At 31.4% G+C, this 18163-nt stretch overlaps 2 protein-coding genes across 7 annotated transcripts in view; one reads left to right on the top strand and one right to left on the bottom strand.

Annotated features, from left to right (window-relative positions):
- Positions 1–531: 531 nt before the first annotated feature.
- Positions 532–15942, bottom strand: LOC127706233 (sodium channel modifier 1-like). 4 transcript variants are annotated; one of them, XM_052210711.1, is made up of 7 exons: positions 15858–15942; positions 10416–10491; positions 9482–9552; positions 4341–4429; positions 2940–3040; positions 1639–2423; positions 532–675 (listed from the first exon to the last, which is right to left on the bottom strand). In XM_052210711.1, exons 2-7 carry the CDS (start codon positions 10464–10466, stop codon positions 585–587), a joined length of 1188 nt encoding a protein of 395 aa, XP_052066671.1. In that variant the 5' UTR covers positions 10467–10491; positions 15858–15942; the 3' UTR covers positions 532–584. The 4 variants fall into 4 exon arrangements, with proteins under 4 accessions (XP_052066671.1, XP_052066673.1, XP_052066674.1 ...); XM_052210713.1 differs by having other exon boundaries at positions 15844–15919; XM_052210714.1 differs by lacking the exon at positions 15858–15942 and adding an exon at positions 15722–15810.
- Positions 15943–15947: 5 nt separating this feature from the next.
- LOC127706232 (CCR4-NOT transcription complex subunit 4-like) overlaps positions 15948–18163 on the top strand; it is a 35039-nt gene continuing 32823 nt past the window's right edge. For 2 of the 3 annotated variants that reach the window (XM_052210708.1, XM_052210709.1), the window contains exons 1-2: positions 15953–16017; positions 17593–17643. In XM_052210708.1, the coding sequence (XP_052066668.1) occupies positions 17620–17643 (24 nt within the window). In that variant the 5' untranslated portion in view covers positions 15953–16017; positions 17593–17619. Of the gene's footprint in view, positions 16018–17592; positions 17644–18163 lie in introns of all 3 variants that reach the window. The other variant, XM_052210710.1, reaches the window with a different exon arrangement.

Raw genomic sequence — 18163 nt, forward strand, 5'->3', positions numbered from 1 at the left:
AATTGTTCATTAACCATTACTTTATACATAATTTAAAAGCAGTGTAAGGGAGGTAATACAAATGATGTATTTGATTTATCTCCCTTACACTGCTTTAAATTATGTTTTGTACTAAAGTATTTGTCCATTAACCAGGACAACCTTGTTTTTCCCCCTTTTTTGCCCCTAATTCCTAAACAGTTTGAGCCATAACCCCCCAAAACAAATCCTAACCATCCCTTTGTGGTATGGAAACTTGTGGTATAATTTCAGACAGATCCATACACTGTTCCACAAGTTATTGTCTGCAAACTAGAAAATGCTTATTTTTGGCCCCTAATTCCTTAACTGTTGGTACCATAACCCCCAAAATCAATCCCAACTTGCCTTTAGTGTTATTCAACCTTATGGTAAAATTTCATAGAGATCCAGTCACTTAAACTAAAGTTATAGTGCAAAAACCTATGTGTCTTCGGACGACGACGACAACGCCAACGTCATACCAATGTACGACCGCAAAATTTTTTTGTGGTCGTATAAAAATGGTTTAATTATTTTGATAACACTTTGTATTCTGTATAACATTTAATCTTTCTGTATCAAGGTTATGGTAAATCTGGTTCTTCTTCATCTGAATCAAATTCTGCATCTTCATCTTTAATCCACTTTCCAAATAAATCTTTCTTCCACCCAGCCCTGTTACAAGAAAAACATACTTAAACAATTATGACATGAAAGGAAAGGAAAGAATCATTGAGACCTTTAACAATTGTTATGCTGGTACTGGTAACTAAAATGCCAGCAAAGGCCCCGCTCGCAAGCTTTTGTGTGAGGCACAGAAACAAATAAAACTGATACAAACAAAGCAATACATGTTCCTCAGGTATCACATTTTCTAGATTTCGTGGTACAAAAGAAACATGAAATTAAATCCTTTTTTTGTGAATTAATATTATTCATCAATTTCTTTTGTATTGATCATGCCATTTAAAAAAATGGCAACCAATAGATCTTTTGAAAATGGGAGCCGTCAGATAATTTTTACACCAAACATCAATTCATGATATCATATTCTATGTAGATATCAAATTTCATTGAAATAGGTGCAGTCTGAATATATTTTGGCGACTATTTTGAAAATAGCAGCCATGCTAAGCATAATTTTTGACAGTGGGAATCATTTTGGAATAGCATATTATTATACATCAATTTGTGATGTTTTACCAAAAGCTAAGTACTAACTAATTGATTTGAACACCTCCATAAACTACATGAACTATAGATTACAGATGTATAGCTTTTTTAAACAATCATAATCTTTAAATCAACAATATGTGTTTTGAAAAGTTTATAATCTTGTTTATCCTAAAATGTCTTCATCAAAGAAAACATTGAGAATATGTTTCAAAGTGTACATTTTTTGTTGTTGAACACTCTTCTGCAGACCACTGCAGATATAATCAGCTTAAGAGCTGTGGCTCCATATTCAAGGAGTAAATATGAAGCAACTACCATTTTTGTCTTTACGTTTAACATTATTAAATATAACATTTTTTTTTCAAATTACTTGTCTTTAAAATGGGATCAGAGCATTTTCAGAATGCTTCCCTGCACCAATATTTTATTTTACTGACTAAAAATTAAGAATAAAAACCTTACCCTCTTAAATGCAGGTATTTTTCAGCTTTTTCTTTCTGTGCCTCAATGTCACTGTTTGATACTGGAGTATTTTGTTTTAATATGTTATCAGGAAGTTGTTTTTGATGTTTTTTCTTCGGTTTATCAGAAGGATCTTTCATAACAACACTGGATTTTGCTGACAGATTCATATTGCATTCTTTATTTATAGACGACTTTGTTATTTTAGTTTGTGAGTGAGATGGGTCATCTAGTGTATTCCTTTCCAGGAGACTGGAAGACAAAGTATGTCTGGATGATAGCTGGGATTTTAAATCTCCCGCTGGTTTTACTCTAACCTTTTTACTTTGATAAGGAGTAATACGTATTGGTTCATTTTTTGGCTGAACAAACAGATTCTTCAGTTGATGTGTATGTAAAATAGGTCCTTCCATTTGTTTTTCCAGTATCATATCAAAAGCTGTGCCAGTCTGTCTAAGTTTTAATTCATCCTTAGAGATAACCTCAGATGCATCTAAATCTGTGTCAGGTTTTGATGGTTCAATAATACTGCATAGTTTATGTTTGTCAATAGGTTCTTTATTGTCATCAGATTTCTTAGCATAACTGTTGTTCTTATCCTGACTGTTGCTATGGGAACTATATCTGTTGCCAGGCAACTGATTTATGTCTGTTGCTTCAGGAACTGTAGTCTGTCTATTATTCAAGTCTAGTTTGATCTTTGGTTGTTTAGCTTTAGTTCTTTGACATCTAGAGTCATATGAAGGTCCTAGACAAAGCTTCTTATTGTCTGAAACCTCAGCTGCCTAAAAAAGAAAAGAAACTAATAAATGTATATTACAAAAAAAAATTCATGCTTTAAAGAGTCCCAATCACTTGACTTGCCAGTGTTTTCATAAGTGTAGATCACAGTGTCAGAAATTAGTCTGTAACAAGATATTTCCTGCCTAAATTTTCGTTTTTTATCGGTATATTAATTTCTTCTTTTTTCAGACTATATGCAGGCCTCTTAGTTTGATACAGAGAACCAACATAATTTTGAAACTTTCATGGGGGATTTTTTTTATTGGGTAATATATAATAGATAGATTATGAATGTCAAATAATGGAAACAGTTAAGGACTGACCTTAAATCAAATTGAATGCCTATATGGACATGTCAATTAATATTGATTTTTTTAGAAGAAAAAACAACATTTCAAGGAAAACATAGAATTTAGAAATACATGTACAAAAACAGCCACTTAAAACCAGTGGTGAACTCATGTGCTCGAGAACAGTTTACTTTCAGAACCATTGTGTAAACTTCATATTTACAATACCTGTTTTATATGTGTGGTTCCATCCTTCAGATATTGCTCATGTTTTCTTTTCAGAATCAGCTGCTGAAGTTCTTTTTTCTCCTGTTTCTTATATTCAACAGCTGAAATATATATATTGTTCCATATACAGTAAATAAAATAGGCTTTAACAAAAGTCTTATTTAAATCATTTGCAAATTTGAATTGACAATGTGCATTCAATACAAAAATTTATAAGTTTCTAGTTTGAAATAGAAACGTTTAAACTGTTTCAAAATATGTATAAAGTTGCACTGTTTTACAATGAAAATTGCTTTTAAAGGCAAGCCATTTAAAACTTTCATATTTCAATATGAACAAGCATTCTGAGAGTATTGCATGGCAATACATAGTCCCCTACCATTTAAAATTAATTGTACTGGAACAAAATGCTAACTTAGTCTTTAACTTGTCATGGTGTAAACTATATAACAAATATCAAGTCAATATCTTCAAGCATGACAAAAAAAAGTGGAAAGTCCAAGGAACATAACTCTGCACAGAATCATCAGACCGAAACAAAATTCAAACTTGATCTGTAACTTGTCATGTTAAAACAATGTACCAATTATTAAATCAATATCTTCAAGCATGAAGAAAAAAGTGCGGAAAACTGAATATTTGAGTGAATTTTCTAAGTCCAAGGACCATAACTCTGCTCAAAATAATCAGATCGGAATAAAATTCGAACTTGATCTGTAACTTGTCATGATAAAACAATATACCAAATATCAATCAATATCTTCAAGCATGAAGAAAAAAAGTGTGGAAAACTGATTTGCCGGACTGACAGATGGACATACAGACAGACAGATGGATGAAGGAGCGCAAACCTAAAGTCCCCTTCGACTTCGTCGGTAGGGGACTAATAAAAAGAGAATATGGGGAGACAGCAACCAAACAACATAATCAACCCAGAAAGACATCTAGAAGTCAACATATGCCTTTCAACAATAGATTATAGTGTGCATAATGCACTAAATCTGCCCGAGTTCAGTCAGAGTTGCTTCCCTTTGGATAAAGTGTTTTCTTGTATGTATTATCCAACTTTCTCAACTTGAATCCACACTTGAATGCAGCTATAATAACATACAAAGATGAATTTGATAATCCCAAGTAAACTTTTATCATCAAGACTTGAGTAGATAATAATTGTGGGAAAATATGCATGGCTGTTGGTTTTTTGTTTATATTGTTTCACATTTTGTCTTTCCAGGATTTTTAATGGCTTAATAAATAGTATATACTTTGCTCTTTTTGAAGATCGAATAGTTGCCTAAATTCAAGTCCTTTGGTCTCAAGTAGATAGTTTTACAATCATATACCATATCTCCTTATTTTCATATGGTATTAATTGTTCAAATACAAGTATTTGGTAAATACCTGATGAATGCTTTTTGCCTTGTCTATGAATCAACAACATTTCCAGAGTATCAAATATTGGTCTGTGATAACATACAGTACAGGACAATCTAGAAAATAAAAAGTTCACATTTCATTTCAAGCAAAAACAAAATCAAATTGTAAATTTGTATTAAAAGAATATAATACACAAATAATATTTAAACAAAAACCAACATTCTGTGGTATAACTATCACCATTATGATTAATAAATATAGTAAAAAAATATTGGTAATCTTCATATTAGATACTAACTTAAAAAAAACAGCCATAATGCTCACCCATGCAAATAAAAACCTTTCAATACAAGAACACTCTCCCATCCTATGAAGAAAATAACATGACTTGTCATATCTAATGATATTCACATAGGTCACAGCTGGTAAAAAGCATTTTCCATATCAGCTCAGTTGTCATCACAAGACTCCCATATCAGACCTCCAGTAGAGTCTTCTGCACAATATGGGAATCTAAGGAAATTACACCAGCTGATATCGGAAATAATATTCTATCCTATTTTTCACTTTTTTTAAATATCAACGATACTTATAATTAAGGATTTCCAGTTTGATAACATAAACTTGAAACTTTTAGTTTCCAAAAAATGTATGCATTACTGTATGAAAATCAGTTAAACTTTTCTATTTTTCTGTAGTTTTCAAGTAACACAGTATATATTATAAAAGAAATGTCATTGACCAAAAACTGTTTATTGAGCATAGAGCATGGCATGATAGAATTATTTCAATTCTAATAGGAAAATTTAGAACTTTTTTACTTCGAAGCTGACCTATTATACACGTTCGAAAGGAAGCCATTTTGATTTGAAATTGATACAATATGGACAATCAACCGTTTCACAATAAAAATTGAACAGATACATGTACACTTACTTTTAGAATGATTTTATTTAATTTCCTTCAATGTCCTAGTGAGCAACAACAACACAATTGACCATTTTGATCTCCAGCGTTGTTAAAAAAAATAACTGATGTTGCAATTTCAATTGTGACATCAATCATGGGCAGCCCATGTTGCCAATGCGAAAGAAGACCTTCATATTAGAATTGATTCTAGAGAATTTTTATTAATAGGGAAAAATCAAAAGTAGAAAGTACAGAAAAAAATTATCAATACAAATTTCCATGTTCATGACACATGTTTCTAAAATAATTTTTGACCTTAAATATAAAAAACTTTGAAAGCATAACATCAGAAGGGCTTAAACTGGACATTCAAATTAAAAGTAACAATTTATACATTTGGTGCATTAGATGTGCTTTTTGGGGTTTAATTTCATTAGATACCCCATAACACAGACTTGATGGTAAGAAAATAATGTTTGGTACTGAATTCTGTGTTCATAACACATTTTTCTGTAATATCATTTATCAAGTACACTCAAGACCAAAAGGCAAAAAATTAAAAAAAATAATCCAGAAACAAAAGGAGGCTAAATAGAACAGACAATACCACTGTAGATCAACTTTGCATAAAGGAGGCAAACTTTGTTTTAGTATAATTTTTTTATTTCAGAACTGATAATTTGAAGAGGAAACATGATTTATAACAACCAAGTACAATAAAATGCTCCGCTGGGCGCAGCTTGATATGACCGCAGAGGTCGAACCCTGAACAGTTGGGGCAAGTATGGACACAACATTCAAGCTTGATACAGCACTGAATTTGGATTGTAATTAAATATTTGACACAGCATAGGTTTCTGACACAGAATAAAAGTGGTCTAAGAACTTAAAATTTTTTAATTTACCTATTCAAACCATATCATTATTATTTGCTTTTATATATAAATCAGAAATAACCAATTTAAAATGAAAAATTTTCAAGAAAAAAAATGAAAAAAAAAATCCCCCCCCCCCCAATTTTTTGAACCCCCTTATGATTCATCACCCCCAAACTCAATCCCAGCTTTCCCTTTGTGGTATGGTACCTTGCAGTACAATTTCAGAGAGATCCATACACTTGAACACAAGTTATTGTCTGGAAACTAGAAAAATGCTTGTTTTTTTGGCCACTTTTTGGCCCCAAATTCCTTAACGTTTAGGGCAATTACCCCCAAACTCAAACCCAGCTTTCCCTTTGTGATATGGAACCTTGCAGTACAATTTCATAAAGATCCATACACTTACACACAAGTTATTGTCCTGAAACTAGAAAAATGCTTGTTTTTTTGCCCTTTTATGGCCCCTAATTACTAAAATTTTGAGGGAATTACCCTCAAAATCAATCCCAGCATTCCCTTTGTGGTATGGTACCTTGCAGTACAATTTCAGAGAGATCCATACACTTGAACACAAGTTATTGTCTGGAAACTAGAAAAATGCTTATTTTTGGCCCCTTTTTGGCCCCTTATTCCTAAACTTTTTGGGCAATTACCCCCAAACTCAATTCCAGCTTTCCCTTTGTGATATGGAACCTTGTAGTACAATTTCATAAAGATCCATACACTTACACACAAGTTATTGTCCTGAAACTAGAAAAATGCTTGTTTTTGCCCCTTTTTTGGTCCCTAATTCCTAAAATTTGGAGGCAATTACCCCCCAAAATCAATCCCAACATTCCCTTTGTGATATGGAACCTTGTGGTACAATGTCAGAGAGATCCATACACTTACACACAAGTTATGTCTGGAAATTACAAAAATGCTTATTTTTGGCCCCTTTTTGGCCCCTAATTCCTTAACTGTTGGTACCATAACCCCCAAAATCAATCCCCTTCCTTTTGTGGTATTGAACCTTATGGTAAAATTTCATTGAGATCCATTCACCTAAACTAAAGTTAGAGTGCGAAAACTAAAGTGTCTTTGGACGACGTCGACGTCGACGACAACGCCAACGTCATACCAATATACGACCACAAATTTTTTTTTGCGGTTGTATAAAAACTGGACCCAAAATTAAAAATCTAAATACACGGTTAGATTTGGCATATCAAAGAACCCCAATAATTCAATTTTTGATGAAATCAAACAAAGTTTAATTTTGGACCCTTTTGACCTCAATATGAACCAATTTGATAGCAGGGCCCACAAATAAAAAATCTAAATACATGGTTAGATTCAGCATATCAAAGAACCCCATATATTCAATTTTTGTTGAAATCAAACAAAGTTTAATTTTGGACCCCAATTTGGACCAACTTGAAAACTGAGTCCGAAATCAAAAATCTAAATACATGTTTAGATTCAGCATATCAAAGAACCCCATATATTCAATTTTTGTTAAAATCAAACTAAGTTTAATTTTGGACCCTTTGGACCTTAATGTAGACCAATTTGAAAACTGGACCCAAAATTAAAAATCTAAATACGCGGTTAGATTTGGCATATCAAAGAACCCCAATAATTCAATTTTTGATGAAATAAAACAAAGTTTAGTTTTGGACCCTTTTGACCTCAATATGAACCAATTTGATAGCGGGGCCCACAAATAAAAAATCTAAATACATGGTTAGATTCAGCATATCAAAGAACCCCATATATTAAATTTTTGTTGAAATCAAACAAAGTTTAATTTGGGACCCCAATTTGGACCAACTTGAAAACTGGGCCTGAAATCAAAAATCTAAATACATGTTTAGATTCAGTATATCAAAGAACCCCATATATTCAATTTTTGTAAAAATCAAACTAAGTTTAATTTTGGACCCTTTTGACCTCAATTTGAACCAATTTGATAGTGGGACCCACAAATGAAAAATCTAAATACATGGTTAGATTCAGCATATCAAAGAACCCCGTATATTCAATATTTGTTGAAATCAAACAAAGTTTAATTTTGGACCCCAATTTGGACCAACTTGAAAACTGGGCCCAAAATCAAAAATCTAAATACATGTTTAGATTAAGCATATCAAAGAACCCCAAGAATTCAATTTTTGTTAAAATCAAACTAAGTTTAATTTTGGACCCTTTGGACCTTAATGTAGACCAATTTGAAAACTGGACCCAAAATTAAAAATCTAAATACACAGTCAGATTTGGCATAACAAATAAATAAATGTGGTCAAAGATTTTACAAATCTAATGCGCCATACTGCGCAATTAAAGATTAACTTCTTGAAATTTTTCAATATTTGAAATTTGAAAAAAAAATAATATTTGAAGAATAATTCTTTTAAATTTCTGAAATCTGAAATGAGAAAAAATTGACCCCCCACAATTTCTTTTTAACCCCACCCCCACCCTTTTTCCCCAAAAAAATTCTTTCCCTCAAGATATGGTCATAATCTCAACTCAAATTTCCAATGGAATTTGCAACCATAATTACCCATTTAAATTTACCATAGTGCTATCTTAATCTATAATAGAATTTAAAATATGGTGTCAAATCTTTCATATGGATTTTTTTGTAAAAAAAAAAGATGCAACATTTGCAGATATTTTTACTGGTCTTCCTTTATAAATATGCATTTCTTTAAACATAATTTAAAAGCAGTGTAAGGGAAGTAATCAAAACGTTGTATGGGGATTACCTCCCTTACACTGTTTTAAATTGTCTTAATTGTTCATTAACCATTACTTTATACATAATTTAAAAGCAGTGTAAGGGAGGTAATTCTAATGATGTATTTGATTGATCTCCCTTACACTGCTTTAAATTATGTTTTGTACTAAAGTATTAGTCTATATAAAAATGCTTGTTTTTTGCCCCTTTTTTGGCCCCTAATTCCAAAAGATTTTGAGGCAATTACCCCCAAAATCAATCCCAGCATTCCCTTTGTGATATGGAACCTTGTGGTACAATGTCAGAGAGATCCATACACTAACACACAAGTTATGTCTGGAAGTTACAAAAATGCTTATTTTTGGCCCCTTTTGGCCCCTAATTCCTTAACTGTTGGTACTAAACCCCCAAAAGCAATCCCCACCTTCCTTTTGTGGTATTGAACCTTATGGTAAAATTTCATTGAGATCCATTCACTTAAACTAAAGTTAGAGTGCGAAAACTAATGTGTCTTCGGACGACGACGACGACGACGCCAACGTCATACCAATATACGACCACAAGAATTTTTTTGCGGTTGTATAAAAATGAAGGCTTAAAAAACAAATTTCTTTTGCTTTTATGGACAGTAAATCATTTTTTTCAATGAAACTTGCCTGCCATTGCTGGTTAATAAGGCTTCATCTTCAGGAATATTTACAGCTAACAAGTCTTTTATTCTTCTTTGCTATTAATAAACAAATAAAAGTTAATTATAAATTTGCCATTACCATCATTACTGACTACCTTTTAAAAGCAATGGTTTTTGTACAAGAATTTAATTTTAATAGCTTTAGTAAAAAAAAAATATTAATCTTGAAATTCACAGAGTTCTAGATTATCAGCATGATGGTTACTACAGAGCAATGTAGAAATCATGTAATAAAACTATCTTGATTTTCACTTTTTTAGTATGATAAATTGGGTTCTGTAGGATTGAATTTTCTTTTTTTCTGCTTTTAGTCTGGCTTCCTATTGTACAACTGAATTTTGTCTTCTGAAATTTAAATATCCATTAGATGAAAACATATAGTTGCTTTATGCTAGTTTAACACTGGACAATTTAATTTGTTGAACTTTTCCTTTACCAAATAGAATATCCTATCTTTACATGCTTTAGTCTGAGAAATTAGACCTGTACAGGCAGATCTCTGACATTAACAAGTCTTCATGAGTATTCCATGGAACTGAGCTATCTAAAAGTAATGATCTTATCTGGCATATTTCCGTGGCAACTAAGTATTATATCTTTTATAAGTGGTTATACATGGTTGCAGTAGAAAGTTAATTGAAATTGTCAATCGAAAAAAAATAAGATTCTCTTTATAGTTTTCTTCAGTGGAAAAAGTGTTGGATAATAATGAATTGTTAAAGTTTAATGAAAATGCATGGACTTTTTATATTTGAACATGGGTCTTGATGTTAGCCAATTTTGATAACTTATCAACTTGAAGAAGTCAATATTCAAAACAGATACATATAGTATATATTCTAATGGATTTTGTGATTCAACCTGTACCTTTATTTATAAATCTAATTTATGAAATATACCCTTAATATTCCAAGCAAGCTTTTGTCATCACCTTCTCTTTTGAATGACATTTTAAAACAATACTTTCAGTTGCCCCTGAAAAATAAAAAAGAACATTCTTAATGTTTTCATCAAAATCAGCTATTTTAATGATACAATGTATAAGTACAATCAACCATCAACGAGAAAACTAGTTTGATAATAATACCTGTTTTTTCTACTAACAAACTGAAATAAACATTAGGTTAGGTAGGTAGCCAAAAAAAAAATCATCTTTTAAAAAGTTTTGGACTGGTATTAACCATGTTAACAGGGGAAATAATTATATGACTTCAATAGTGATTGTTAAAAAATGACCAAAAAAATCATCAAAGTTGTAAATATTATTGACCAATTCAGTGTATTTGATAATAAAACATAAATTTTTAACATGCATGACATGTTTAAGAGGACATGCTCAAATGCAGGCAAGACTCCTTGATATTGAAGAATGGACTTGAGCAAAGACATACAGTTTCTGAGTAAATCCCTTGAAATGATGTGGAGTCAACTAACACAATGAGAAATATCAACATTTTCTGTAATAATAGATTGGTGAAAAAGTGAAAAAAAGGCTGGGACTCAATAAAGTATAAGAATATTAGGTCCCAGAAAAAGGTCAGGACATTTGTGGAGCCAAATTAGTAAATCATTTAGTTTTGCATCATCAGTGGTTTGGGACAAATGAAATATATATATAAAGGATAAAACTCTCAAAAGCATTCTATTAAAATATGGCTAAAAACATCAAATAAGCCAAATTTATTTTATCAATTATCCTACTTTCAGAACTTTACCATTCATGCCAATCCATAGTTTTATATTAATAAAAAGACTTAAAGATTAAACTCACAATTAACAAACCTACCAGGAAAAATACCCTGACATTAAAAAATATAATCATCATGAGCAATGGAGTTGTAAAAATAACAGATGATCCTAATGCACATGAAGAGGTTGGGACTAGTCACCCAAATGAATTACATGTAGATTCTACCACTGCATCAAGTGTGATACGATATTTATCCACTCAATACAATAAAATTTTCAAATTTAAAACTTGAGGCTCACCAAGCATTTTAAACATTTAAAATTTAACTGTTGAGAGTGGATAAATATTGCATTGCACAAGATTCAGTAGTGGAATCTGATTCTCTAATGATCTTCGATGATATACAGACAATCTTAATCCTTTTTTCGAATGACCTTTAAAAAGATGTGTTTTTTCTATAGTGACTTCATCGGGCATGGTCGCCTTTTTTCATGACATCACAATAGGAATATTCTAAGCTGAGAATTTTTTCTCAGCGATGTAAGCGGTAAAATGGATGTTTGAAAACTAAAAAAGTGTACTAAACTTTTCGAAAATGCAGGTTTTACCTCTTTTGCAATAAAATAATGTAAAACATAAAAGGAACCTATGATAGATAAAATCACAAGTAGCTATAATACACAGGACATGGACAAAAATAAAAGTTTGGGGCTGCCACATAAGACATATACCCCACATATCCTTTTATTCAAATATACATGAGTATACTAAAATGCAGCAATGGACGTTTGAGTGTCAAAACTTTAGGACAATTGTGCAAAAATAAAGATAAGTATAGGACATTTGAGCAAAAAAAAAATAAGAATGATGAAGGAGAACCTCTTCCGTTCGCGAGATTTAATCTGTTCCCCCTGCTCACCACGGGGAAGATGAAGTAGGATTTTGATCAGGATATAGTTAATAAAATGTGGAGTTTAAAATGCACACAGTTAAAAACATCTTTTACGTGTAAACAAATATCAAAGCACTGTTATAAAACTTGAAACTTGGCAATGGCATTATTTAAAAGTCACATAGAAATTGATATCCTAGCCTTTTGACATAAAAATCCCTCGTTATTTCCTGCTGGCAGTACCAGAATACAAGTCCATGAGATTCTGGTCCATTAATTGTTTGTACGTTTTGACTTCTCCTTTTAGTGTTTTGTACCACTCTATATCGGAAACTGTCACAAACAAAGCTCTTTTTTCCTTTATTAGTCTCGGTCAAAATTTTATCAATTCTAACATGTACATGTATTAATATTAAGATCTCAAGTGCCAAGGGACATTTCATTTTATAAATTTAAGAAATTTAGAACAAAGAATATTTGAAAAGCCAATGAATTATAGTAGAATTGATTGGTAAGTAGAACTTGCCAGAACCGGTCGAATTACTCGGGTAATTAAAATATATTCATTTTAAAACATAAATTCTTTTTTCTTACTTTTTGTCGACATTTAGGTTCAGTCTGTGGTTAAAGTTTTTTAAGACTATAATAATCAATAACTTGTAAAACCTTCATGGAATTTTATGAAATTTGGGCAGAAGCTTGTTTAAGACCAAAATAATGTATCCAGAGCAAAATTTTGAAAATATTTATTTTCATTTTTCCGTATTTTACTGCTAAATAGACTTTTTTTTTTTACAGTAATCATTCAGATTGAGTTTGAGGCTAAAGTTTTTTTGGGCGTCAATAACTTTGTCAAACCTTCATGGAATTTTATGAAACTTGGACAGAAGCTTGATCATGTCAAAAATACAGTATCCAGAGCAATTTTTGAAAATATTTATTTTCATTTTTCCATATTTTGATGATCAATGAATTTAGTTTATTTCACAGTTAACAAGAAGATACAGTCTGGAGTTAAAGTTTGTTACACATCAAATACTTTGCCACACCTTCGTACAATTTTACGAAACTTTAACAGAAGCTTTTTTATGATTATCAGATCTATAGTCATGATAGTGTCAGGTGCAAAGTTTTGAAAATATATTTTCATTTTCAGTATTTTTCTGATAGATCATGAACTAATTAGTTTTTTACAGTTAACATTTACAGACAGTCTGGGATTAAATTTTTTTGGCATGATAAGTTTGTAAACCTTCATGGATTGTTATAAAATTTGGACAGAAGCTAATCTCCAACACCAAAAAATAGCATCTAAAATATTTTTTTTTTTTTAATCTGTATGTTACTGATAAATAGACTCACTTTTTAAGTCAACATTACACTTGTACACTGACAGCAGCAATTGTAGGCAATACGCAGGGTTTATGTGGAACCCCTTACGAATTTTTAAAACTATTTTCTGAATTCATATACAAGTATCACAGAATATTTCACTCAAACGTCCTATTTGAAAATATAGGTAAGGTTAATATTCCGGCGATCAAATTACACTATGTACATTTTTTATTTTCGCTCAAATGCCCTATGCCCACTAAAATATAGGTGATTTCATACAACAACAAAAAAGGAGCAGTGAAGCTATTTCACACTATGTTTAAAAAGTCTTTCAATCTTTTCTAAAATTCATAGTATCACAGCACTGTGCGTAATTGCTTATTTCAAAACAGATCAACAAATTAAGAATGCCTGAAAAAAGCCTGAAACCTCTATTTTGACAGTTTTTGACAGAATTGATATGGAGTATTTATCCTAAAAAAATATATGAGAAGGACAACATTAACCAAAACAAAATTAATGTTGGACTGAGTAAAGATGTGTATGTTCTTTCGGATACAATTTAATTTGTGTTGATTAGTGACGTTCTGCAATGCAAATTTTAACAAAAGCACTATTAACAGTTGTAATTTTATATCAAAATACCTTCAATAGCAACATGTAAGAACTTTTTATATATACTTAAGTATGGTTTTTTCATCTGAGCGTCACTGGTTAGTCTTGTGTGGACGAGATGTACGTCTGGCGTATTAAATTTTAAACCTGGTACCTTTTGTTAGCTATTATTTGTGTGTTTCTTTGTCCTATATGTTCTCCCATTTATTTGTATTGTAGTCATGACATGTAATGTTGTCATTTTAATGTTATATTTAACCTTGCCATAAAAGCGGGAGGTTTGGCATGCCACAATACCAGGTTCAACCCACCATTTTTTTCTTAAAATGTCCTGTACCAAGTCAGGAAAATGGCCATTGTTACATTATAGTTCGTTTCTGTGTGTGTTACATTTTAATGTTGTGTTTTTGTTGTGTTGTTGCTCTCCTCTTACATTTAATGCGTTTCCCTCAGTTTTAGTTTGTAACCCAGATTTGTTTTTATCTCTATCAATTTATGAGTTTCGAACAGCGGTGTACTACTGTTGCCTTTATTTTCCTATACTCAAAAATTTAAGAATATTCTTAATCTTGAGTAAGAAAAAATCTGAAATTTTTTTAAGGCGGTGTATTTTGCTGAAAATAAAAAAATTGAGGAAATTCTCAGGCTGTAGTATTTTTTTTTTCTTATTAGTTTTTGACTGGTTTCAACAGCGGAAACAGTCCGACTTTAATAGTGTGTTCAAAATTGATAAAACAATCTTTAGGGTTGGCACTAAAAATAAAGGTTAAGGTAGGATTAGCTGAAACACAAGTATTTTTTATAAAGCCTGACTTAGCAGGTGGCAGGTGCATTCAACTCCAATCTTAATTGACACATGTGACAAGGATTGTCAGTTTTGTGAACCAAAGGTCAGTGGTTGTCTCTAGGCACTCCAGCTTCCTCAACCATTACAAACTGCCCGCCACAAAATAGCACAATTAAGTACTGAAAGTGGTATTAAACATCAATCAATCAATTATACCATGCATTATGTGTTTAAAATTGTGTTGTTTTCACGACTTTTTAAAGTGTGTATATATATATATATATTGTTATTTATTCTATTTGAAAAGCTCACAAGAGCAAGTGTTTAAGTAGTTTATACTCATGATACTGAATATCTACTTTAAAAAAGAGCTTATTCAACATACTATTTTAAAGCAAACAAAATGTGTTCTCTGGGGAAACTCACATCAGATCAATCAGGCAGATTTTTGTATCTATACAAAGATCAGTAATAAGCCGACTTAAACATGTTAAATGTATGTTCGTTGTTATTAGGTATAAATTATTATGTTTTTAATTAAACTATACTTTAAAAAGAGAGAAAAAAAACACTACCTGAAGATAGCGTTTCTTTGTTTACATTAAAAATGACGTCATATATAAAATTCCTAACAATAAGAAACATTGGATACTTCTCAGTAATTGACAGACTGAATTTCAGTTACTTTTTCACCAGAAATTATGCTGGGATTTTTTTTTACAATAAATGCTTATATATATAAATCTGCTGTTAACGGGTTATCGTAAAGTATTCTAAAGGTTTGGTGACTTCATCCCCTTTCACAAGTTACACCTGTATTATAATATTAAAATTGTATTCTCCTTCTGAATCAGACCATAACATTTAATAATTGTGGTGCTCCTACCCAAGGAGGATTTTACAGAGCATACATATGAACTCATCTATTGACTGTTAGTTATAGGACATCCTTTTTCCACATATTTTCTATACTTTTTTGGGGGGAAATATTTGGTTTTTTTTACAAACTGGGAGTGTTTTACCCCTCAGCCTCAGGTCAATATTTGTGTTGTTTTTTTTAGAAGAATCCAAACGTGGAAATTGTGAACGAGAGTTGAACGATACATCCGGGTATTCTTATTGCGTTAAATTAATGCGCAAGAGTGATATTACTGTCATCAGTAATTTTTGAAGGGGAAATTTGTAAGAAATAGACGAAAGTAGAACCATTTACACACTTGAAATTAGGGTTTTTTAAATGAATAATAACATAATCAAACATTTAAAAACAAACAAACGTCGTATTCCCTTCGGTTGAGAGGGACGAGTGGAATATTCTTGAAACGCCCGTCCAAAGTCGGTAGTTTGGCCAGATTTAGAAATTCCCTTCGATTTGACTTCCCCTATATTCTGAAATCCTAGTTCTCAAATATCTCATTTTAGATACGTAAAAAATCTGTTTTTATAATTTTAAAGAATGCAGACTCTGTAATTTAGAAGTCATTAATGGTAAATAGATACAGTCTGTTGGCATCTTGTATACTGGATGTTTGCCAAGTAAATGTTGACAGTTGGTGATACATATTTGCATTCAGCTTATATATATGTATTGAGAATTCATTGAATTCACCTTGTTAAAGTAAGACAATTTGTTTTTGATGATAATACAGAACCATATGCAGTTTTCATATTTCTTTTTACTGGATTCAGCTTCTTCTTGTGTTTTTGTACTACTCATGACTACATATACACTGGAATGAAAGAAAATATTTCATAAAACTTGTTTCTTTTGAAATAACTTACGACCAATCTGTAAAGTCAATGCTTTCACCTCTGTTCTAAAGAAAGGAATTGTTTATGTCTTTGAATTCTTTACTTATGAATAAACAATTGCTGTTTCATCGACTTGGTAAAAATGGAAAATTGCCAATGAGGAAAGCGACCATCGTGAACACTGGGGTGGCTAGATATTGCTTTTGACGGTCGGGTAATGCAAGTGATGGACGGGAAAGTGAATTCTTCGACCTTTAGGGTGAACCCAAATATTACTGAGTCAATTTCTAAGTTTGACCAGATGTAATGGCAGGCAATTGATGTACATTTCTTCAATAACAATTGTGATTTAAATGTGAATGATTTTCTTGCAGTATCCTTGCTTCTTTAACAATGATGACATACAAGAGCACCACAAAAACATGAAAGAAGTCAAAAGTTGACAGACATTAGGGGAGGGTTGGGTGCCTTCTAACATGTTTAACCCCACCACATTCTATATGTGCCTGTCCGAAGTCAGGAGTCTGTAATTCAGTGGTTGTCGTTTGTTGCTGTATATTTGTTTTCTTTCATTATTTTGGACATAAATCATGCAGTTAGTTTTCTTGTTTTACATTTGTCATTTCGGGGCCTTTTATAGCTGTCGATGCATTATAGGTTTTACACATTGTTGAAGGCCGTACGGTGACATATAGTTGTTAATTTCTGTGTCATATGGTCTCTTGTAGAGAGTTGCCTCATTGACAATCATATCAAATCTTATTTTTATATGACAGAAACACATTGAAAAACATCACAATAATATTCTGCTGTTTGAATCATAAAGATATTTTCATTAATGAGAAATGACATTTACAACTGAACAATGTTCCATTAAAGTTCTTAAACATTCAATCATTAGATTAAGACTCATAACATAACAAATTAAAAGTGTGATTTTAAACAAGCACACCAGCATGATCTGAGACATTAAAATTTAAATGCTTGTTTTTTTTTCTTTTTCAGATTTTTGTCTGAGCATAAAAAGATAATATGGCTGGAGAAGAACAAGTAGAAGTAAGAAGAAATATTGTATAAATTTTAAACTGTTGGCTTCAGACATTTTTTTTTTTTTCATATACAAGGAAGTGCACAAACTAAACCTGATATCATAATTTGAAAATGAATTTTGCAACATAATTTATATCCGATCTCTTAGGCAAAAAAGGACTAAAACGTGGTTGTCTTATTTAATTGCTTGCATCCTCTTCATTTTAACTGTGGTGGATAGTTGTCTCATTGGCAATCATACCACATCTCCTTATTTTTTTAAAACTATGCCTTTGCTTCTGATCCTGTATTCATCTCATGACTTTAATTGTGCTTGGAGATTTAAATGATGTAATCAATACAGAGAGACTAAAGTATCTTTAGATGTTAATAAATGTCTGAATCCCTGCTGCATTCAAAAGTTTAGTATGGATTAGTGTATCATCACGGTTCATACATGTATATCTATAAAAAGAAAATTCCTCGAGAGACATCTCATAAGTTTTAAACAAAACTTTGAATTAATGTAGCATATAACAACCATAAG

Source organism: Mytilus californianus, unplaced genomic scaffold, assembly GCF_021869535.1.
Source record: "Mytilus californianus isolate M0D057914Y unplaced genomic scaffold, xbMytCali1.0.p SCAF_6, whole genome shotgun sequence".
In the NCBI taxonomy this organism is placed as follows: domain Eukaryota; kingdom Metazoa; phylum Mollusca; class Bivalvia; order Mytilida; family Mytilidae; genus Mytilus; species Mytilus californianus.